This window comes from Cottoperca gobio, chromosome 17 (genome assembly GCF_900634415.1).
Source record: "Cottoperca gobio chromosome 17, fCotGob3.1, whole genome shotgun sequence".
Taxonomy (NCBI): domain Eukaryota; kingdom Metazoa; phylum Chordata; class Actinopteri; order Perciformes; family Bovichtidae; genus Cottoperca; species Cottoperca gobio.
Window position 1 is genome coordinate 11,881,019 of NC_041371.1, and position 23,403 is coordinate 11,904,421.

General features: G+C 40.5%; 1 protein-coding gene across 3 annotated transcripts in view; it reads left to right on the forward strand.

The window, feature by feature from the left end:
• The window catches only part of tnr (tenascin R (restrictin, janusin)), a 162,689-nt gene that overhangs the window by 119,506 nt on the left and 19,780 nt on the right, over nt 1-23,403 (forward strand). For 2 of the 3 annotated variants that reach the window (XM_029453314.1, XM_029453315.1), the window contains exons 17-23: nt 263-352; nt 2,532-2,665; nt 2,826-2,955; nt 8,796-8,915; nt 9,255-9,398; nt 14,713-14,832; nt 16,970-17,113. In XM_029453314.1, the coding sequence (XP_029309174.1) occupies nt 263-352; nt 2,532-2,665; nt 2,826-2,955; nt 8,796-8,915; nt 9,255-9,398; nt 14,713-14,832; nt 16,970-17,113 (882 nt within the window). Of the gene's footprint in view, nt 1-262; nt 353-2,531; nt 2,666-2,825; nt 2,956-5,717; nt 5,985-8,795; nt 8,916-9,254; nt 9,399-14,712; nt 14,833-16,969; nt 17,114-23,403 lie in introns of all 3 variants that reach the window. The other variant, XM_029453313.1, reaches the window with a different exon arrangement.

The following is a 23,403-nucleotide window of genomic DNA, read 5'->3' on the forward strand; positions in this document are numbered from 1 at the left end:
AGGAATTGATTTGAAACTGATCAATTATGCTGTTGGCAAAAAAAAAAGCGTGGATACTTTCAGAAATCATACTGATAAACATGTAAATTTGCCTAGACCTCATCAGCGATGTGGAGCTAATTGGGCTGTTATGAAAAACGCCATCTAATTGACATGCACTCTGCTTGAGAAGGAGAGTATGAAACAAGTCTGTGTGATGTTTCTTTCTGCTGTATTGTGTATTAAATTAGTATCCGGTTCCCTCTTTGTCTTTGTGCCTCAGACCTGCAGCCTGGCACAGAGTACGGAATTGGCATTTCTGCCATGAAAGGTAGCAACCAGAGTACCCCAGCAACAATGAATGCCAGGACGGGTGAGTGAATTACTATTTGTACTCCACACATTAAAGGAATACTTCACCATTTGAATATTAATTACTCAACCTGTGTAACCTGAGTCTAACACAACTCGTGCAGTAAAAACATGGCAACAACGCATGTGTTTAGGAAGAAGTGAGCATGTGAGTGGATACATGAGAATTGGATTACACTGCACGAGTTGTGGCGAGAGTTTGTAAACGGATGTTTTCATATAGTTTTGCCGTTTTTTTTTTTTTTTTAAACCTGGCCTCCATATCCATCAACTCATCATCATGGAGGTCATATTAAGGGCGAAGTATTCCTTTAAGTGAATCACAGCAGCGCTTTTAGACATACCAGCTTCACAGCGAGCTGGTGGGCCTGGTCTGTCAGTATACATGTCATTCTCAGTTTGTGCTGTGGGGGTGGGGCTCCTGTTCCAACCATTAAAAGCCATTTTAGTGAAATTAAGCAAATCAGATTTTGGCAGGACTTTGTTCTATTTTAGAGAGATGTTTTATTTTACCAGCTGTGTCAAAAGTTCCCATTACAGCATTTAAAAGCTGTAGTAATGCATACCATTGATTGCTAACGGCCCTCTCTACCTCAGTTCTTGATCGGCTATTTGAATATTTATTGTGTTTTGAAGTGTTTTGGCGGAAACACAAAAAGGACCCCATTTAACCTTCTGTTAAAATGTTAGTGCACGGAGGTGCTTCGCTAATCTTTCCCATCAAGTTGAATGTCAAGCACATCTTTCCTCCAGTTGCAATCATGTTAATGGCTGAAGGTATTTTTGCACTTTGCAAAATTATGCCTCAATTTACGAACGAGCACTTTCTATCCCACTATTTTGTGCACTCTCTTTGAACTTTGAAAATGCACTACAGCTGTCACATCTTTCTCAAATAGTTTTTGAAATAATATGACAACAACTCCTGTCTGCCCGTCACACAGCAGTGCTAATGTTATTATACGTGTATGTTGCTGAAAGCTAAAAGCATCATTTCCATTAACAGGGGCTTTAGTTCAAGTGCGTTCTGTCTTATTTCCCCAAAAACATCTATTTGAAAAGAAGCTCTGAAAACATTCATGGTTGCAGGATTAAAGGACAATTAAACATTGATGATCCAGTGGGCAAGTTGGGTCATTGCTGCAGGAAAGAAAAAGACAAACATAAGAACAAAACCAATACAAAAAGATTAAATACAGAATGTGGGATCATTATGTGAACACAGAGGAGGAAGCAACATTTTAATCACAAACGCTCCTGCTTTTGATGTCAGTGCTGCACTGCAGCATACAGTAGATGAGAATATAGAAGTGCACACAATGTTGCATAACTTTGGAGCAGATCTCTTGAACTTTAACAAAATACAAGGTTTTGATCAAATCAATTAATGTAGGAATATGTAGGGTTGTGACATGCAACAACTGGATTTTTTAACACTTAGCTATTTGAGCGTTTGTAGTGGAGGGGAGGGGAGGCAAGCAGGGGTTAGACACACACAAGGTTTGTCTACAGCAGAAGAGGGGACATTAACATGAAAGTGTATTTGAAAAATCTGGTTCATCAGCCTTTATTGCCTCTTCTCTTTTCCATGTCAGCCAAGTGTTAAATACTTGTCTTGGAAAATTCTATATTTCTTTTCTCTTTTTTTGTGTGCAGAATACAACAATATGAAAACCAAGAGGATAGGACAATATAGCAATAAACAGAAAACATCCTAGAACATAACATCAGATTATAACTTTTGTAGTCAACAGAGAATGTGCGTGTTAATCAAACTTCCTGCGGTGATAACTTTTTGAGGTAGCCCAACCAAAGGCAGGGCAAAATCAATTAAAAAGTAAGTAATACATAAATAAAGGCATACTTTTAATTGCAAATTATTATTTTTTTAAATCAGCTGTTCTCCAAATGTTTGGCATTTTGACTCGGGTGTTTTCTTTGCAATTTGAAAATGTGCACATAAAGAAACTTAGATGTAAAATGACCTTATTAAGGTAAATGTACCATGCACTGTCTACACTTGACTCATGTCATAGGACATTTGTAATTGGATGAGTAGGGGTCCTTGAAATGTCATATCATATCCTAAATGATCACCATTCTTTCTTTCTTTTTACATTTGACCTGGAATCATTTACGAGGCCATTTGCTTTACTGACATCTTGTTTCCTCTGTATTAGGTCTGGACGTGCCCATGGATCTAACTGTGACGGCTTCCACAGACAACACCATCACTCTGATGTGGGCCGTGGTCCAGGGCCCCATCGACCATTACAAGGTCACCTACACATCCTCCTCTGGCGTCAGTACTGAGGTAAAGAATAGGACAGATTATTAAATGGATAATTGATACAACATAGCACAAATAGTTTGCCATAATACTGTACACAGATGCAACAACAATCATCCAAGGACTAACATGACAATGACCTTTTATTAAGCATCTAGACAAATCCCATCTTTTCCTTTTCCAGCTGACAGTGCCTAAAGATGTAACCACCACCACTCTGATCGACCTTGAGCCTGGGACTGAGTACACCATCACTGTGGCAGCAAGAAGAGGAAGACAGCAGAGCACCGCAGCTACCATCGATGCCTTCACAGGTAGAGAGAATAGTCAAGTCGTATATACTCAAGAGAGTTAACAGTGTTATTCTTGTACAGCAGTATTGTCTCCATTGGCTCCTGCTGCCATGGCAGGTTTTCAAAGGTTTTTAAAGCAATTCATGAGCATTAGAAATAGCCAGGAATTATTAAAGTTACATGATATATTCCATATTTCTACTGCGTGGTATCAGTGACAGTGTTTACATTTCTAAAGCGTTTTCCAGAGAATAAAAAAAGAAGTTAAGCGGGCAGTGGAAATGCTAAGTGACCTGCCACAGTGGCAGGTGAGGAAGCCCTGCTCGCTTGTCTTTGCTACAGAAGCTTTCATTGGATGTCATGGCTGCAGTCAGTTCCGCTCAATTATCAGGCAGAGCTAAGAGAAATTCACTCCGCGGTGTTTTCTCTGCTCCGATAAAGACATGAAAGATCAGCCTATTACTGCACAAAGCCAGAGAACAGTTTTAACAATAGTGGTGCGTAATGAAGTTGAACGGTGGATATAATGAACACAAGTGTGGTAGCAGGTAAGGTGAGTCACACTAAAAGAAAATGCAGGAACCTTATAATACTTTGAAGAAGCAATTAGCGCAAGTAAATTATTCACGTCAGATAATGAGCTTGTGACAAATGTTCCCTAATTGCACCTCTTGTTTGGCATCCGAATATATTTGCGTGTGATACTCTCTGTTTTGCTGTCGCACTCATTACTGTCGGCTTGTGGCGCTTTCCTGTTTCCTCTGGGAACTTCTATCACGAAGCGAAGTTCTCTTTTCTCTACACATGTGTCTGTCCAACTATATGTGGGATTACCTGTCAATCTTCCCACCCTGTTGGTTCTTTGTTATTCTTACAGAAAGCTTGATGTGATTTTTCAGTTGCTCAAAAGATGGTGTCGGATTGATGGGCATGCGCTTACCTGCTATCATCCTGATGTCATTCTTTTCTTCACCTCTCATCATCATCATCATCATCATCATCCCTTTGCTTCTTCACTGTGACCTTCGTGGCAGTTGTCACCATCATAACCGTCATCATCATCATCATCATCGCATTCATCATCATCGCATTCATCATCTCTTGTTCTCTGCGGCTTTGTTAAGCAACGCCGCTCTAACCATCTGGAGAGGAGAAACGAGAGAATCTTAAAATGGCAGATGAAGGGAATCAGAGGAAGAGTAATTAATTACCTGTCATCTACTCCTCCACTGTTCACTTGGCCATATTGACAACATCTGTTCACCGCTCAGGTGCACTTGCCATAAGGAAAACAAATCTGTTAAAAGTTTGACTGTGATCAAAAATATATCCCAGACTGCATTTGGAGCGCATTTGGATCCGTCCTTCGGTTCGTCCCTTTGTCACTGAATATGAACTCTTACCACTTCCTGTAAGTAGTTATCTACAAGCCGTGGCCGGAGGCATTAGGTTTTCTGGTCGCTTGTCGGTCCGTCTGATTCTCGTGAACATGATATCTAAGAAACGCCTGGAGGGAATTTCTTCGATTTGGCACAAACTTAGACTTAACATTAAAATCGTTAGAATTCGCTGGTCAAAGGTCAAGGTCACTGTGACCTCACATTTGTCTCGTGAAAGCGATATCTCTGGAACGCCTGGAGGGAAGTTCATTACATCTGGTACAAGCCTCTGTATCTGTAAGAGTTCAATAACATCATCTTCTTCGCTGTGTCTTTATCTGTGCAATGAAATTCAAAAGTATTAAAAGCTGCAGAAGGTGTCTCCCCACGTTTTCGTCACCACTACATTGCCTCCGTGCGGTCATTGTCGCTTCATTTCACTGGCTTTTTAGCCATCACTAACTCTACAAAAGACTTGTCAGTGCCATCTTGATCAACGACATCTTCATCATAACCACCGCCAGCACGACACTCCTTCTTCAATGTTTAATCCATTATTAAAGCAAAGCCATGTGGAAGGTTTTGACCACTATTGGTGCTATAGAGCCATGTTTGGATGAGCCTTTGCGTTATTTGTATCACGTCTTCTACTGGCATCCACACAAGGACACACGTGCACAACACCACTATGGGGTTTTACAAGATACACATTTCTGCTGACTGCACACGGCAGTAATGCATGTCGACAGTTGGTGAAGGAAATGTGCCATAAAAGAGAAGAAGAACATGAATGCAGACAAGTGTAAACAACGCAGGCTTAGAATAATGATTGATTACAAAGTAAACTCATCTGGATATATCAGAAGAATGATACTGCATCTTCCCTGCTATTTATACATCCACACATGGCTAATTCAATTCAAATCGTCTCGCATTTGTTGCTGTGTCAGCTGCTACACTGGTTTGTATTCATTACGTCATCTCCTGTCCAGGTCATACATTATGACAACAGCATCTGCTATCATCATCATCATCATCATCATCATTTCTCCATTTTCTTCTTGTGAACAGTCCCATCACAGCTTCATCTTTACAGCGGATAATCTCATTAGGTTTTTCTTTTATGGCCAATTAACTCATCACTTCCACATGATTGTGGTCTTCTCTGACTCTCACCTGCCCCATCAACATTGCACCCAAGGGTGATTTTCTCAACTGTATTATAAACGATCTATTAAACCATCCAGGACTGCTTCCATCCATCACTGAATTCCTTGTCTGTCAACTCCATAATGACGGCAGCTGTTTTCTTTTTTTGTTCATCGCTGTTTCCTGCTTGTGGCCGGCTTTTTACCTTGTCCTTGAAAACCCACCGGTGACCTTTAAACCTCCCCGTTCCTTCAGGAATCAGGCCCGTAACCCACCTCTACTTGTCAGAGGTGACTTCAGACTCAGTGTTGGTGGCGTGGAGCGCCCCAGCACCGCCTGCTGACCTCTTCATCCTGAGCTACAGCTCTGCAGATGGGACCGACACCTCTAAGGTGACGCTGGACGGCTCCAAGACGAGGTCACTGGTCCAGGGGCTGCTGCCGTCCACTCAATACACCGTCAGTCTAATCACGATACAGGGGGAAGTTACCTCTGAGCCCATTACTGCATCACTCACTACAGGTGAGCTGCTTATTTCATGGATCGGTGGTATCAAAGGTAACTCAGGGATGACACACAACGATAGATAAACATGAGCAGCATACTAAAGGTTTATGGCTTCGTATGAGATCTGTTGTAGCAATCCTTGCCTCATACTACTGTTAGTCTATACATGCATGGCTTTGTCTGTACATCTGAACTTGACGTTTTAAGGCTGCAACTAACAATTATATACATTATTGATTAATCTGCAAATTGAGGAATTGTTTGGTGGTAAAAGATTTTCAATTTACTGTCACATAAGACTAAAAAAAGCAGCAAAGCCTCACAATTGAGAAAATGTAACTACATAATGTTTTTCTTCTAAAGACAAAACTCAATAATTAATCAATTATCAATATATTTGCCCACTATTTTTCTATAACCAGGTAATGAACTGATTTGTGAGGTGTCATCATGTCAATCACATTTATGAATCTGTTGCGTCTGTTGAGTTTGTTGAGACAGGAGGAACTGGAAGTCCCATTTACAGTTAAGGAGAACAACAGAGGAACAGCTGGGAACAGGGAAGAAAAGTTGGGAGGGAAACACTGTAGCAAGTGTGAGGTAAAGTGAGAACGGAAAAAAGGAGAAAAACCTGTGTAAGAAAGGGAAATACAAAGTGATTTTAAATTAAATATGTATTTCCAAAAATGCTGTTTTAGCATTTAATTTGCGCAGAATGAGTTTTGTAAGTAGAGATCTGCCTTGGAGGTTTTCATTTCTTTGCAGGAGTTAGTACCAAATACACAAGCTTGTTTTATTCCCCTGTGGTGTCGCGTAGCTGAGGTTAGCTACATAGATGATATTTGAGTCAACAGCCAGCGTGTATAATGATCCAGTGCGGTTTCATGTTTATTCTAAACTAATAACATTAGTAACATTGGGGGATATTTGAGAAATTGCTGACAAATGTTTCTCTAATACAGACAAAGACAGAGAGAAGAAGAATGAGAGAAAAGGAGGACAGGTGCATTGATATTGTAAAACACACAGTAGTGGAAGTCTGCTCAGGCTTTGTGCTGTTTTCTGTGAATCCATTTGAAATGAATATTTTCCTTTTATTCTTCCCTTTATTTTATCTCTGGTTTATTCACAGTTTATCATTCCTCTTTTGAGTAAAATGTTTCCCCTCCAACTGCGCCGCAAAGATCCTTCGCAGCTCTCTCTGTCTTTGTTGGTACATAATACAGTATTAACGTGTCATTTGTTTCCCGCTAATTGGCTTTTTGTTAGAAGGAGCTCTAAGAAACATTTCTTTTGATTGTGAGTGTGCTATTCACATCTGGCAAGAGAATGAATGAGAAGAGGGTCAATGGAATAACCTGACTGAGAAAAGAGACGATGGGCAAAACAGAAAAGAAAATTAGAATTGAAAGAGAATCATCAAAAGAGAGAATTAGAGGAAAGACGAAAGTCAGCATTGAACAATAGAGATATTAACTTTGCATCAGTGCCAGAGACACCTGCATGTTGCCATCTGATTACTGTGCCAGTTTAACATAATACCTTGGCAGTTACAAGCACTCTCTCTCTATATTCACTCACATATGATGATAGGCAGATTTTGAGGGTGAAATTGGACGGGGATTTTAAGACAGATGTACAGTATTTCTTGTCTTTATACCGTGGTAATGCTTTGATCTCGCACATTTGAATGCGAGCACTGATGAGAGACTGCACTCTGGCTTTCCTCGTATAATTAGCTGTGCTTTTAGCGTTACATTTTTTGCATTTGAAATCTTTCAATGTTTTGTGTGGTTTGTTATTTGCCAGACTTTGATCATCGCTATGGTCAGTTCAAAGGGTGCTATAATGTTGCTCTGCCTGAGGGTCACATTCATTTATTAGCTTACACGGTGCAAATTGAATTGTGATCTTGCGGGAGGATCAGGTGAGTAGCAGTCGATTTCTCTCACAGACCTGTTCTGTAACTGTTCCCATTCAGACCCTCAGAAAAATACATATTTTCAGCCTTTATGTTTTGCCAAAGCAAACATAATTAGCAAGAGATGCAACCATGAATAATATGTAAAACATATGTAAATGTTACGACTATGTCATACAAGTGGAATTGAATTCAAAGCCAGGAGTTATAAATTGCCTCCTCTGCTTGTGAATAATAGCCATTATTCTTTACAAAGAGGGAGAGGAGCTGTTGCTTTACATGTGCTGCCTGTTTCGCCTTTTGTCCACACCAAGAGATGGAAGTTATCTCTCAATCTCCTCTCTTTTTTTTGTCTGTTTCCTTTCACCTTTTCTAACTTTCTTTATCCCTCTTATTTCTTTCTCTAGCAGCTACTGACCTGTCGTCAGTTTAATTGTTTGCTCACATTGTTTTCGCCATAACCTTTTCCATGGCAGCTCGATAGTCTCAGGAGACACATAAAACAAATTGTCAGCAGGGGGGTAAATCTCTTCCCGAGCAAGCCCTGCTCGGTCTCAATGCTCATGCCGCCTATTGTGTTCTTTTCAAGCTAGATTTCTCCTCTAATATCTTTTGATGTTGTTTATTCAATTATTTTTTTACACATGCTTGTGCTTCTACAGACCACAAGGGCAGGTATGTTTATGTAAATGTAATGAAGAGGAGATTAAAAATGGACAAAGCAAGGATTACTGAAATACTCGGGGTTTCAAGGGCACTGAATCTTTTTAGATTGTTATGTAAATTCCTCTATTTGCTCAGTATATACCACATAATGCGCTCCTCTGGGATCAGAATGAATTCTCCCATGTTATCCATTGTGGACCATTTTGATCCTATGCTAACACACATCATCTCCCTTCTAGGCATGGACCCACCAAAAGAGCTCACGGTGTCAGATGTGACCGAAGACGCACTGACCATCTCTTGGATCAAACCACTTGCTCCATTTGAGTACTATAAGCTGTCCTACCAATCCGCCAGAGGTAGCATACTCTTTACAGTCTCTATCCATTGCGTTATAATAACTTTGTATTTAATGTATCAGCATCAATGCCGGCGCGCTGTGTTTTCATGTTACAGTTAAATGAACATGGTATTCGTTATAAGATATTTCATAGAAGGCAACACTGTTACACACACTGTGTCTAATTAAATGATACCATTTTATCAGTGGAATTTAATTGAATTTTTAATTAAAATTCTGTATCGATTAAATATTTACCCTGTGATGCAAAACACACAGCAGTCGGCTAAGCAATATCCCCTTTACCTGAAGAAATGTAAGAGCGGAGTGACGGCGAAAGTTCTGATGTCTCCTGCAGGTCGTGTGGACAGCGTGGTGATTGACAGCGACGTCACCAACTACACCTTGTCCAGCCTGTTTCCTGCAACGGAATACGAGATCAGCATCAACGCGGTCCGAGGGAGTCAAGAGAGCAAAGTCGTCGGCACCTCCGTCTTCACAGGTAGGAGTTGATGAGGAAACATTATTAGGACCATATAGAACCAAAGAGAGTAGAACAGCCATGCAACAAAACAAACTGCAGCTGCATTAGCCTGACAATGGCACTGAATTGCCATTTTGATTCAGCTTGACATCACGTCAGCTGATTTCTTGATGGAAAGGTGGGGCGGCTATTGCCCTGAGCAATCAGTAGCGAGTGACTATTCAGCTCAGGTCATTTACAGTCACCAGCGAAAGCTTCAGTAGGAGTTCACTTTCACGACCACGGCAGCTGTGTCCATGTCACTGTTGCTTCTTGTCATGAATGAATGCATTTCTGAACCATTCAGAGATGTGGTTGACAATTTTAGAGGTCAGGACCATTCTGCCTCAGCACAGTGCACGGACAGGAACCATAATCTGGTCTCAATTCTCTTCTTGGGACCTTTGTCAGTCCCTCAGCGATGGACTGAAGCAGGTTAGAGGAGAAATGTTGGATTGCAGTAAGTTGGTTGGAGAAACTTCCTGCTTCTCGGGTTTCTTGGTTTATTCACTTGTTATAACCATGTCCGCTGCTGACAGAGAGGTTGCTATAGATGGGGTGTACAAAGTAATAGAAACATCTCTCAGTAGAACGCAATACAACAGCGTCACAAGCATGAATATTACCACTATGAAGGTGCAGTTTAATTAATGGATTGCTTTAGTTTGATCGCAGTGTATAAACTGGTAACTGAGTGTATATGTCCTGGCTAAACGCTGTGATCTACGTGTGTTTTTAATGTACTCTTGTACAGTGTGAAATCCCTCTCCTCCCTCCTTCCTACTACAACTCTCTGATAAGCGTCCCGCTGTGAGATGGGGCGGCACAGGAACAAAATGTTTGCCATGTAATCAGAATGAAGAATTTCCTCTTTTCTCTGCTACACTCTCGGACCAATTGTTCTTATCCTCAACAAAAGCAGCTGCGCGTTGGGAGTTATGTGCTAAAAAGAGCAACAAACACAAATACAGACGTCAGACGAAATCTAAGGGTACAGCTGACATTGCAGGAGGTGCAATCGTTGCTGCTGCAATAGATGAAACTGTCCACTCCGTGACCCAGTAATTGGTAACCTACTCCCAACTCCAACTCCCTCTCCTCTGTCTCTCTGCTTCCCTCCCTTTTTTATCCCTTTATACTTGCGCCTCACCTCTATCCTTCTGCATTGTTATGCCTCTCGCTTCATCCTCCATCTTTCTGTCCTCCTTCCATTTCTGCTTTCTTCCCTTCTTTAATCTTCTCTCTCGGTGTCTCTCTCCCCCTCTCAAGCTCCCTTGCTTTCATACTCCTCTTATCTTAGCTCTAAATCACAAGTTAGGAAAAACACAAACACGCACACACGCATGTAAATATGGGACACCGTTCTTCCGCTAACCTAATATTAACACACGCTCCCATTGGTGTATGCATAATCTTCAGTGTGTGCGTGTGTGTGTGTATGAGAGAGGGAAAAACAAGAGGGCTAAAGAGAGCCCAGAATAGGAGGGAGGAAGGAGAGAAGGAGGTGAGTTTGAATGCCAATGAGACCTGATTAACAAGGAACCGCCAGGTTCAAGAATCCAGTGAGGAAAAAAAAGAATCAAAATAGTCTCTTTCTCTCGTATGTCATGCTCTTCCCCTCCAATTCTTTATCATCAGCTTCCTTTTTTAAACACCCAGTGTACTTACAATGAGCAGAGCCGTTGGGGCTGTAATAGCCTGAAAAGAACATAACTCCAAAGTCAAGCTTGTTAGAAATGGTAAATAACATTTCCCTCAAATCGCACAATGCCCAACCGGGGACTTTTTAATGCCGCTTTCAACAACAATACAGAAACAGGGGATTTGGAAGAGTAATCCAACATTGCCCGGCCAAGTATTTAATGACTTGAATAACGTTGCAATTGCTACTTACTTCACTTGCGTAATCAATTATTGTCAGAGGGTATGAAAAAAAGCAAGGAGCAATATTTAAAGTTGCTAACACAGCAGGTGTTTCTAATCTAAGATGAATCTGGGAAGGTTAACACTAAATAGACTATGTTAAGGTCAGTGTAATGGACTAATAATGGTGCTCATTAGCAATGTGACTTGCCTCAAAAACTTAAGTTTGGAAACAGGCCATTAGAGTCCTTCCTGCTTTACTTATTTATACCAGCTATTTCAAGAAAGATGAGGGATAGTGCGCTTCTATTTTAAAACGGATGCTTTGTTAAGATATCCCACACAATCACAATGATGTGTATGGTTGCATGGTTTTCATCTTTGAAAACCTTTTTCTTCTTCTCAGACAAACAGCACGTCTTGTCCAGCTGCACTTAGTTTTCAGGTGAGCACTCTTTCGGTGCCGCTACACAGTCTCAGCGTGACATGTGTACTTACTGTAAGTGCTGCAAGACAGTTAAGCCAAGAGGTCTATATGTTACAGTGACACTAGGACAACAAGGCACAAAGAAACAGCAGGTCAGGAGCAAATTGCAAGAAAAAAACATGTTATTTGTTAGCTATCAATTAATTCCTAAATAATTTGATAATGCAAAGTTCTTGTGACTCCAGAGTGCACCCTCAGTGAAACTAAGTGTACTTACGATGTAGACTGCTATGTTAACTTTACAATAATGACTTCCTGTGAATCTACATAACGACCGTATCCCTTAATAATTCTTTCAGGTTCAGTTGCTAAACGAGACAACGCCAATAACTGATGATTACCTACTGATTGGGTGTAATGATTGGTGAAGATAAATGTACATTCTCAATCCAAACATCAGCATTGAAACATTTCCCTGCAGCCGTGTGGAATCAGAAGGTACACTGGTTGCATGACTGTGGCGGCCCTGCATGAGTATTTGTATCGTGCCACAGAAACATCCAATGTAGCTATGGGGCAAATATGGAGAACACACTCACACCTGCTTCTCTTGTACAGCGAGGCAGCGCGGCTTCCACAGTAATGAGAGGCGATGCAGAGATAGACTGGGGAGTAAAATGTCCCAATGTGTCTCACTAACTGTACTGTCTGCTGCAGCCTGGTCTACATAATGTCCACAGTCACAGCACACTGATCTCCTGGTCAACCGTCACAGCTGAGGTTTTCCTAAAAATACCACATTCAGTGAAGCACAAATACAAAAAAAGTTTGATTCAGACATAATAGCACAACAACAACCTTGAACTAAGTTTACCTGAAGGAAACTTGACTTGTTATTTGAGCACTAAGAGGCTTTGCAACAGTGAACCCCTTAAAACATAAAAGCTCCCATTGCAACTTTCTCATGGCCAATTTTCTCCCATACAGTCAAGGACAGAATCAAAGCTGTTTGCAGGCATATAAACTGGATCAATATTTATTCTGTGAGTAATCTTAACTACAAAATTAACTGTGCATTGCAAACTTCCACACTCACTTTGTTCCTTTTCGATTCTTAAAAGTTAGAAATCGATTTAGCTGCGAAAAGGTTACCGTCAGCAGCCAGAGAGGAGACTGTGCAGCTCTCGACATGATCATTACATATTTAATATCTTTGGCTTTTATGCGATGAACCAGAGTTTTGTTATTAGACAACCACATCCACCGCTAAATATTATTCCACTTTTAAATGTGATTATTAGAATGATGGAAAAAGTAATAAACATCACTAAATTGCTCTGGTTTTCTAGATAAAGATGAATTATTAAGTTATTTGAAGATTTCAAGAAAAATACTGATTAGAATATTTGTCAATGGCACCCATAAACCCTGGTGAAACAAAGTGTCTTTTATTTAGAGCAATCAAACTCAAAGCAAAGTTATATTTCTAAAATATTATGTTTAATATCAATTCTCATGTGGTTTTATTATAAATTATAGCATTCACCGGGTGTACAGTTTGTACAGTATTGTTTATTTCCTCCCCTGGGAAGTGACCTCTTTTGAGCCCCCTCAAAGGAAACCTTGGCAAAGACTGCAATTAGCTTTAGAAGCATAACAGAACAATTCATTATTTTTGGTCTCACACAACCAATATTTAACAATGTGGATCATACCAGTTTCTACGTGTGTTATTGACATTTGGATTTTCTCTGTAGCCAATGGCGTAGTGTGTTACTGGAAACAGCAGGTTCACATGATCGTTGTGTCAATGTCCAGGCTGTCCTGTATTCCTGGATAGAGTACGGCATTATAGCATGTGTATATATGAGGCAGCTCATGGTTTATTTGTGCGGAGCTTCTCATTAGCATGTGACTGCACCACAGCTTTATGCTATAGTCTCAGAGCAGCCGTTTGTTCCTTCTCCAAAGCTTTTCTCATGTCCTGAATCTTAAGCACCTCGAGTGCGAGCGTGATGTAGTTGGCTCAATCTGCGATTCAGCGGCACAGTCATGAGATGGAGAGTGATGATTGGATTATCACAGGGACTGTTGAAGGTGGATGACCTGTTTATTTTTCTTCTTTATTGGCCATCTCTACTCCATCTGCATTGCCAATGTAATTGACTTGGCAAGTCTCCATTAAATTCACTTAAACCTTTTTGCAATTAAAGTAATGATTGTAATCAGGCTTGTTCATCTATCTCATAGACAAGACTCAAACTCACTTCATTGTGCTAATAAGCACAATTCTTCTTTTTTATTCTGATGAGGGCAGGGCAGTATTAATGACCTCACCTGTGCAGAGCTTTGGAGCACATGCGGTGTTCTGTGTTCTCCTGCCACGCTCTCCACTGCGCTGAAATAACACGACTGAGGAGAAATTGGGGTTGAAACACTGAGGTTAAAAGTATAATTAAAATCAAACTCAATTTTGGCTTGTCCAGCAGTCTGAGAATGAAATTAGGAAGAGGACGGGGAAACGTTAGGCTCAGGAGAATATTTGAGACTTTCTACAGCCTTTTTTGACTGCATAATTTCTCTTTGATGTGTGTGTTGAGGAAACAGTGATCCAAATGACAAAGAGAGTCTTTATTAATCAGTGTGAATGCAGAGCTCTTCTGTGTCTGGATTACAACAAAGATGTGGATGGAATAATGGTTTTCCAATTTTCGAATTGTACTCCATTCAAAATTGTTGTGTGTAATTGATATGTTATGTCTCTTTGCAATTGTACCACAATCCCCTGTGTACAAAAGAACAACGTCTTTGCATATCCACAGTTTGTGTACAAATCAATGGCGGTTCAGTACCTTTCCAAAATACATCGGAAATGCTAATGTATAGTCAGCATGTTGACAAATGTTGATCAATTGCTGTCAGAAACGTCCTGAAAGAGCCTGTTATTGTTGTTGTTCTAGTCCATACATTGGGCTTACATTGTTTGTTGTGTTGTTATCCTAGCGATGGACATGCCGGCCGAGTTGACAGCTCTCAACATCACTCCACAAGGAGCCCTGCTGAGGTGGAATCCACCCATTTCCATTGTCGACAACTTTGTGCTGACCCTCACACACAACCAGGGTGAGTTATCTGTCAATTAGAAGCATTTGCTGTTTCTTAGAACATGAAGAGATGGATTCTTTAACCATCACCAAAGGATGTGAATAAAAGTGTTTGGATAAAATCATCCTCAACCTTTCTCTCTTTGATGTCAGGTCGCAAATTGTGAAAGAAATCAGCTGATAATCTGTCGCATCACGACTATAGCGACGCCGCTTACATTGGCTACCAGTTAATTTAACTGACGAATCAATTTTCTTTTACACATCAGCTTTTTTTTTTTTATTCTGCCTTTTGTATGTGTGATGTTTGTGTTTCATGAAGCACTTTTTTTTTTTTACCTTGGCTGTGGTTGTTAATATTTACTTACCAACTTGTTATTGAGAACAGCTCCCTGGACACTGAAATGAAACGTTAAAGAGTCGAAGCACAGACTGCTGTGAGATCAGACTGCAGTCGGAGCATAATGAGCAGATGTGGTGATGTGTCAGGTACCGTCGAGGTTTTCCCAATAAGAAGTGTGATCCTGCGAGGCAGTATGGATCCATTTGTCTTGCTTTCAGAACAGTTCATTATGCTCGGTTGAACTACTAAGCCTTGAAACAAATTGCAGTTTTTGCAGGGCATATGTTTCTGATGCAGCCCATGTATTCACTGTCTGACAGCCATATCCAGATAGGTAACAGATAGCCATATTGCTTGGCCCCTCAGAGTCAGTTTATAATTTGCTCCCTGAACCGAGTGGATGACTGCCAAGTTACAGTAGGTAAGCCATCCTCCGATAAAGCTTCTTGACATACACTGCGAGAGTGCTGAAATGTGAAAGTATAAAAAGTTTGTGTTAAAAGGTTTGTGTTTTTTAAACAAACTTCACCCACCCACCCCCCTTTTTGTTTTTTTTCTCAGTCATTAGCCTTCTCAAAGATGTTTTTAAACCTGTCAAATGTTTAACACTTGAACTCAACTATTATTTTTATTACTATTATTACTTTTTTAAATCGGCTGGAAATAATGTTATTGGAAGCAAATTTCTCATTTGCACATGACCACAGTGTGTAAAGCCATGTCTGGAGTTATCCAGAGGAATCTGTATCGCTCAGCTCTCTGAGTCAATTTGTACGTTACACCCTGACTGACTGGACTGCAGCCAGATCATCTCAGATACAAACACAGTATCTATATGCTGAACACATAGTTGGAAAGCAGCCCCAGCCAGGGTTTAGAGAAGTGCAATGTAAAGTTGCGGACAATTCCCTTGAGTGTCAGTGTATTAACTCAAGGTCAATAAATCTCATATTTCATCGAGTACTGTCCTGCATTACAAAATAGTTTTTTTATTGGCAACCAGAAACACCCACATAAAATCCAAACCATCATAGTATCAATCAGTCAAAACGTCAGTTAAACTAGATTAATAGTGTAGCATGGACATAATATGGTTTGTTCATATCCTCCCCAGCATCACTGTCACTGTGACGTTTACACACGTCACTGTGACGTTTACACACGTCACAGCCTGAAAGGTCAAAGTAAGGGGAATATGGGCAAGTAGATGCAGCTCTCATCATTATTACTATAAATCAAAACTCTCTAACGCAACGAGATCCTCTCAGTGAGCCACTGACACCACAGCAGTTATTTGTAATGCCTTTTCTTGTTAATTGTAAAGTCCTGCTCATGTTACACAATAATGTTTTTGATCAGCAATTTTCCAGTCAATTCAGAGACTGAAGATGCGTGGTAACTGTATGGCAACGTATCCGTATTCAGCCCCTTTAAATTGATTAAACGGATATATTAGTTGTGAAAATACCTTAAATGAATTCTTGATATATTCAATTAGATGAGATCAGTGATGAATTCTGTTTTCAATGTACATTTAGTCACATTTTAGAGGAAAATACATTTATAGTGTGCTGAAGTGTTTTGCAGAGTTGCCCCCCTAAAGCATATTTCATCAAAAGCACAATGAGTGTAGAAATCCTTTGACTTCAAAGAGGACCTCAAAGGTGGCTAAACGGTTCAGGCTATGAGATTCAGATGCAACATTTTTCCCATGCCTCTAGGAGCCAAAGAGGTACAATGGATTCTATTCTATTCAGACAAAGCTGACAACAGAAGATGTGTGGTAAACATGCAAGCCTTGTGTGTTTTCCAGTGACAGCTGACACGTTCCTTGTGGAAGGCAACAAGCAGGAGCACCAGCTTTCCAGCCTGAAGCCAAGCACCACCTACTCTGTCGCTCTCTACGCCACTAAAGGACCCCTCACCAGCGGCACCGTCATCACCAACCTCCAGACACGTATGTGCTCATTTCATTCAGCTGGTCTCTGTACAGTGGGCGGTGCGTGATTCAGTGTTTAGCTTTGTCGCATCACAGCAGGACGCTCCTCCGGGCCCCGCCGGAGCCATTCTTTGTGGAATTTAAATCACATTGCCACGTTTGCGTAGGTTTCCTCCGTGTGCTCGGTTTCAATTACGCCAAAAGATATGTATGAAAAGTGGGAATTCTCCAAGGGCTATAGCTACACGCTGCTTTTAAGTAGTGGGGATGAGTCAAATGCAGCAGACGTGTTTCTCTCTCTTCACAGAAAAGAATATAGCCAGTGACTATGTACTACACCAGTTGATCACCACAACTACCCTAGGAAAGTGGGAATTAAAAAGCAGTCAGTGCACGGTTGGTGACGCACCTGAGGATGCCAGGCTGGTATCACCGCACGTCTAGGTGTTAATTCATTCCACTAGACGTAACAACAAATCATTTCTCCAGTACTTACCTGACGATATCACAATAGAAATGAAGTTACTATTTCTGTTAATTAGATTATGTTACGCTTTACATTCCCTAGCAGTAGCTTCACAGCTGCAGGTTTTTATCCGAGAGCACCGCTGCTCGTTCCAGACGTTGGGTCTAATGTTTGCAGTTTGCCCTCGCGGTCTCCATGCTGGAATGGACGGTGATGTGTCACATGATAAACATGAGTTTGTGGTATTTCCCATTTTTGATGCGCATGTTTCTGATATAGTCAATAGTATAAAGTACATGACCAATTGGTGTTGTATCCAACTTTACAGTTCATCCACTTCATGGCTAAACAAGTATTCAAAGTATTGCCAAACATCTTGTTATGTTTAAGGTCGTTGTGCCTGCTGGGCTGTCACTCTCTGTACCGACATAGTAAAGTCTCAATAAAGCTCGTCTCTACCGTCCTACTATCCAACTTGAGATACCAAAATATTTAGCGTGTGTATTCTGCGAACTAAAAAAGGCTGTCGGGTCATAAAACATATAATTGCTAAGAAATAGCTTCAAATCCGTGCTGTCATTGGTTGTTGAGCATGTGTTTTATCAACAGTTTATTGAAGTTTCTAATGTTCTATCGCCATCAGTGTTTATAACTTTTATTTTGCCCAGCCATAGAAAAAAACTCAGAAGGAGAAAGAGTATTATTATTATATGTGTGCAACTGTGAGGATTAAATTTGTGAACTCCATAACTTTAACTTGTTTGCCTACTTCACCTCCAGGTGACCCACCTCTCCAATTACATTCATCTTTATCTGCTGCTCCATCAACAGCAAAGTTAGAGGTGAAGGAATTGTTCCAGTTTAGCTGAGTTGCAGCTCTGTAAACATAGTTTTTTCTAAAGTTCTTGCAGAAAAAAAAACTTTTCAGTCAGCAGTAGAGTTCATATCCTCCAAGGAGTACCAGAGCTACCTGTCCTGCACTGCAGCAGAGACGAACTGCTCAAAACAGAAACAACAGCGTATGAGGGCAGGGCTGCAGAGACTTCAAAACATAAATGGGGCTTGAAAATGTGGCATACCTGAAACCATGTCAATGCTGTATACGCATATAGTAACTCATACATAAACAAATGTTCTTGGCAGTTTAAAGTGATTCTACTTTGGAAACAGATGCTCTGCCTAGTACTTGATGTACCTTGTTTCTCCAGAGAACAAAAAGACAATGTGAATTTAGATTCTCTCGTATAAAAGAATTTAGGAATTTGTTTTGTTTCAAACAACATGTTTTATTGAATCAAGCAAGCGGTTGGGTTTCTATTTTATGTTAACATTCCCATTGTATCATTTAATTCAATACTGTTCTTACTCGTCTTTTCACTAAGAAACTAAAATTCAATAAAGGAACAATGAGGGATAATCGCTGAGCTTAATGAATCGCCACCTCGAGCAAATATCAAATGTATTAACACTGTCTGTATTCAAATGTCATCCTTGCTTGTGCATCTTTGTACTACTATATTTGCACACACACACACCAATAGAGACATCCCCCTTGCAGGAATGATGACATGTCTCACAGCGGGCACCTTAGTCAACCCTAACTTCACAGGGAACTTGCTACAGTGTTGTTAATTAAACTTCCTAATTGAAATCCTAAAGCCTGTTTCAGTTCCGCTCACACAGCTTGATTTTTTCTCAGGTTGTTTCATTCCAGTGGAAAATGTCACATTGTGAACGGGCTGTGAGAGAGGATGAGACCATTGATTGGTTTGGTCAACTGCCTCAGCTACTGTCACCGTCTCCCCACGTCTGCTGCTCTGTTTGTGTCTTTGAGTCTGTCTACTGAGCCACAGAGTTAAGAATTACTGGCATGGACAGACTTTAGAAGGAAAAGAGAGCAGACAGTGACAGTTGCTGAAAAGAGTGTATCCATCCTGACTGATAGCTGAGTAAAGTCAAATTATTTATAGGAAATTAAAGTTAAAAAACAAACAGCATGTGCATTGCAGATACATTTAAAATATAAATAAATAATACAAATTAAAGCAATAATGTAGCATATTAATAATAAGGGGACTCACTTGTAAAAAGACGCGCCTTAAGATTAAAGATTAAAAGTGGTGCAATAATTTGTTTTATAGTGGAATATACATGGTTGTTCGGGGGAAAAGATTCATTCATGTAATAATTGAGATTCTTACCGATTCTGAATCGATTCACATCTTCTTCTACAAAAGACCAGAGATATTGCTACTGATGGACATTAATCCTAAAGACCGAGTCACAGTTGTGTCAAGTGTTATTGTGTGATTTGTTAAAAGAATCTCACATAATACCAGTTTTAAAGTGCTATTTGTGTAAAAATGATTTTTTAATTTCTTAAGTGTCAATAAAAAGGCAGCGAGCCAAAGCCTACCAATTTTTATTATGCAAGCAGGTAGCATTTTTTATTTTTTGTAACTATACTATGTATTAAAATATGTCTCCATTGGCATTTGTTTACATCTATATCTATATATTTTAGTTGGAAAGGAGTTGTTAACTGCTAGTGCATTTATTTGTGGTCCATCTGGTGTATAGCAGCTATGCAAATGAAAAGGCACAAGAGGTGAAGGGACAGTGAAGGTTCCCGCTGTCAGGATGGTCTCTCCACGTGTATGCTGCTGAACACAGCACAAAAGAGAGAGGAGGAGGGGAAAGCAATGAGTCTGGCTCATATCAAAATGTGGACAAGACTGTTTCAGCCATTCAGGATTTTTTGAGGGTGGGGTTTTTCTGTTGATTCCCAAGCCTCTTAACCACAGCTGAGAGTTGTTTTGTTGTCTGGCCTCGATGCCATCAGAGTTCAACACAGAGTAAGGACTCTCCAACAGCTGATATTAAGCTATAGGGCTGGAAAATGAGGGATTTTGCTACGGGTGTTTCAATAAGCCTATAGGCTACTTTTCCACCCTCAGATGTGTCTGAGCCCACTTGCTGAGAAGTGCTTGGCAAGTTTTTGAAGCAGCAGAGATCCTTGCTGCAGGCAGCTTGCCTGAGCTCTGGCTGATAGTTGTTCACCAAGTACTGGAGTGCTGCTTTTAAAAAAATATGTTTGATTCTTAAGGCAATTGAGGCCTATTTGACAGTTTAATGTGTTTATCACAGGTATGGGGTAAAGGGGAAGGACCCAAATGCAGAAAAGTGTGAGATATCAAAAAGCACAATGCAAAACTGAGGGAACACCAGGATACATAGACAAAAACACAGCATGACCATCCATACCAGGTAACACAGAAGAAGGAGAAGACGAACCGACATGGAACTAATGGGACAGCCAGGTGTGTGTATATATATATATATATATATATATATATATATATAGACACACAGACACTAATCACAAGAATAGGGACACAGCTGGAGGAGATGGGCAAAGACACAAGGGCAGGTGACACAGGAGGATCAAATCAGGAGAGGGCAAACAATCACAGGAGGAGGAAAAAAACACAAAGACAGGAAGTAAAACTAGAATTACAAAAATTACACAAACAGGAGTGAACCTTTCAAAATAAAATAGGAAGCAGGAAAACCAGGATCATGACAGTACTTTAAAGAACGTGTGTAATTATTTTATAGTAAAATGCTTTGAAATTATGCTACTATAATAACATTATTCACTATAGTATTTAAATGTATTATTTAGTACAAAAGTTAATATTAAGTATGTAGAATTGTTTGGTAGTTCTATTACTTTAACTACAGAGTGTATGTTAATCTAATAGTTAGAAAAGGAGCACACTAACCAGATATCTTAATAATAGCTTGTCAATCAATCATTTAAAAGTGTGTTTGGAGGTTTTAGTTACAAACAGTGTAAAAGACAAGAAGGTTTATTGAGTTGTGCCTAAAGCCCAGAAGCTTACTGTCTTCACACAATACTTAAAAAGCCGGTTTAGAAAAGTAACTGTATAATAATAACAGATGAAACAATCGTTACCTAGCAGCAGTAGCGATGTTGTTGAGGGAGAAGGAGGAAAGTATGCAGAAAAAGGACACACAAAAGCAAAGTGGGGTAGACACATATACTGTAGACAGGCAATGCAAATTGTTTGATCATTGAGGCGTGGACTTTGTACTTAAACTCAGCTTATGAAAACTTCTTTAAATTGCTGACCACGACTGAAAAAAACCGCACTGTAGTTCAGATGGAAAAATTCAACAAACTACTCTCTCAGTCTGGCTCCTTTTGGCTCTTTGATAATGTCCGTGATGCTAATCAAGGCTCTCGAGTGTTCCTAAAGATAATAGCAATGTGTAACATCATAATACCATCTGTGAGATTCATCCAAGCAGCAGTTGGTTTAATGCAGTAGGCTTCATGTATTCGAAGGAGTCACCTATACATCATTCGGGCAGAATTATTCACTTGCAAATTGGCATAGAGATGTGATATCCACTCCAGAAGATAAACTTCCTCACTCTCGTCTTTGTGCAACAAATTACTGCTGCCCATGCTGCCCTTCCCATCTGCTGCTCAATGTGTGTTCTTTTCTCTTTTTTTTACTTTCGTATTGTTTACACTGCGTGTTAATGAGACATTAGATGAAGCCAAATCTATTCATCTCAATTCCATTGTTCAAACCTCCGCGTCTATAAATGGATCTTCAGAGCTGCCAGGACACCTGCTCACCTGCTCGGGCACACTGCATGCAAAGGTTTAATTGGAGGGAAGAGCGTCAGTGATAACAGGACAAGGAGACGGATTTAATTGGTGAACGAAGAGAAAGACGGAATAAAGACGGGCAAAATGAGGGTGTTTGCAGCCCGTCCATTTCAATGCAACGCCCCCTCCCGTCTCTTCTTTCTCTCCCCTCTCCCCCACGCGTACATAATGCAGCAACAGTGTACATCAAGCCGAGGGGAGGACAAGAACAAAAAGATAAACTTTCGTTCACTCTCTGGCACATTGAGTTAGAATGGCAGCCTGTCAGATAAGCAAGAAAGGAGGTGGACAAAGGATGTGAAGGAGGGAGAAACACGAACGGAGATAAGAAGCAGAGTGAAGAAGAGGAAGACCCCCGGATTGATGTGGGAATATGAGGAAACGGACAAAAGAGGAGGAGGGTGGGGAAAAAAGCAGAAATTAAATGCAGGCGAGGTCAATAAGACGTGAAGGTGCAGGAGAGGAGGAGATTGGCACGTCATCGCAGACTTTAACACAATCTCTAAGCACACTGCTCAGCCTTGCACTCTTTGTTCCATCTGTCTCTGTCATTCTCTCTAAATCCCCCCCGTCCTACAATGTGGATCTGCATATCACTGCCTCCAAAAGCAGGCACCGTGCTTCTGTTAGAAGGTTATCAAGGCGGGTACATGCTGTTAATTACGGAGCTGTCATTGATCTTTCCATATGTGCACGTAGACAAGGATTTAAATGAGAAGATAGTGTGGCGGGTGTTTGTCTTGTGTGTGTCTATTGCTGTGTGAGGTCTGAGTTCAATTTGGGGTCAGATGTTTAGCTAAAGGTTAGGAAGAAGTCTTCAGTGGAAGTTACAAGTTCAGGCTGTTTACAAAAGCCCTTTGTTAGCTTCAGAGGAAAGTAAGAAAAGTAAGAAAAGTAAGAAAAGCCAGAGTCAAAAGGAAACCAGAGAAAGTGACAGCCATGTTAGTATATGTCTTTATCTCGTATTCACAGTGGTGACTGAGGATTCCACAGCACACAAAGCGCAACACTTAAGTTGTTTCGGCGCCCCTGCCTCCCTTACTCAGAAGGCTGACAATGTGCCCCAGAACCATGATGTAACTCCAGGAAACTGATTTTTCCAAATAGAAGGTCATCTATTTTCCATCATGCACTAAA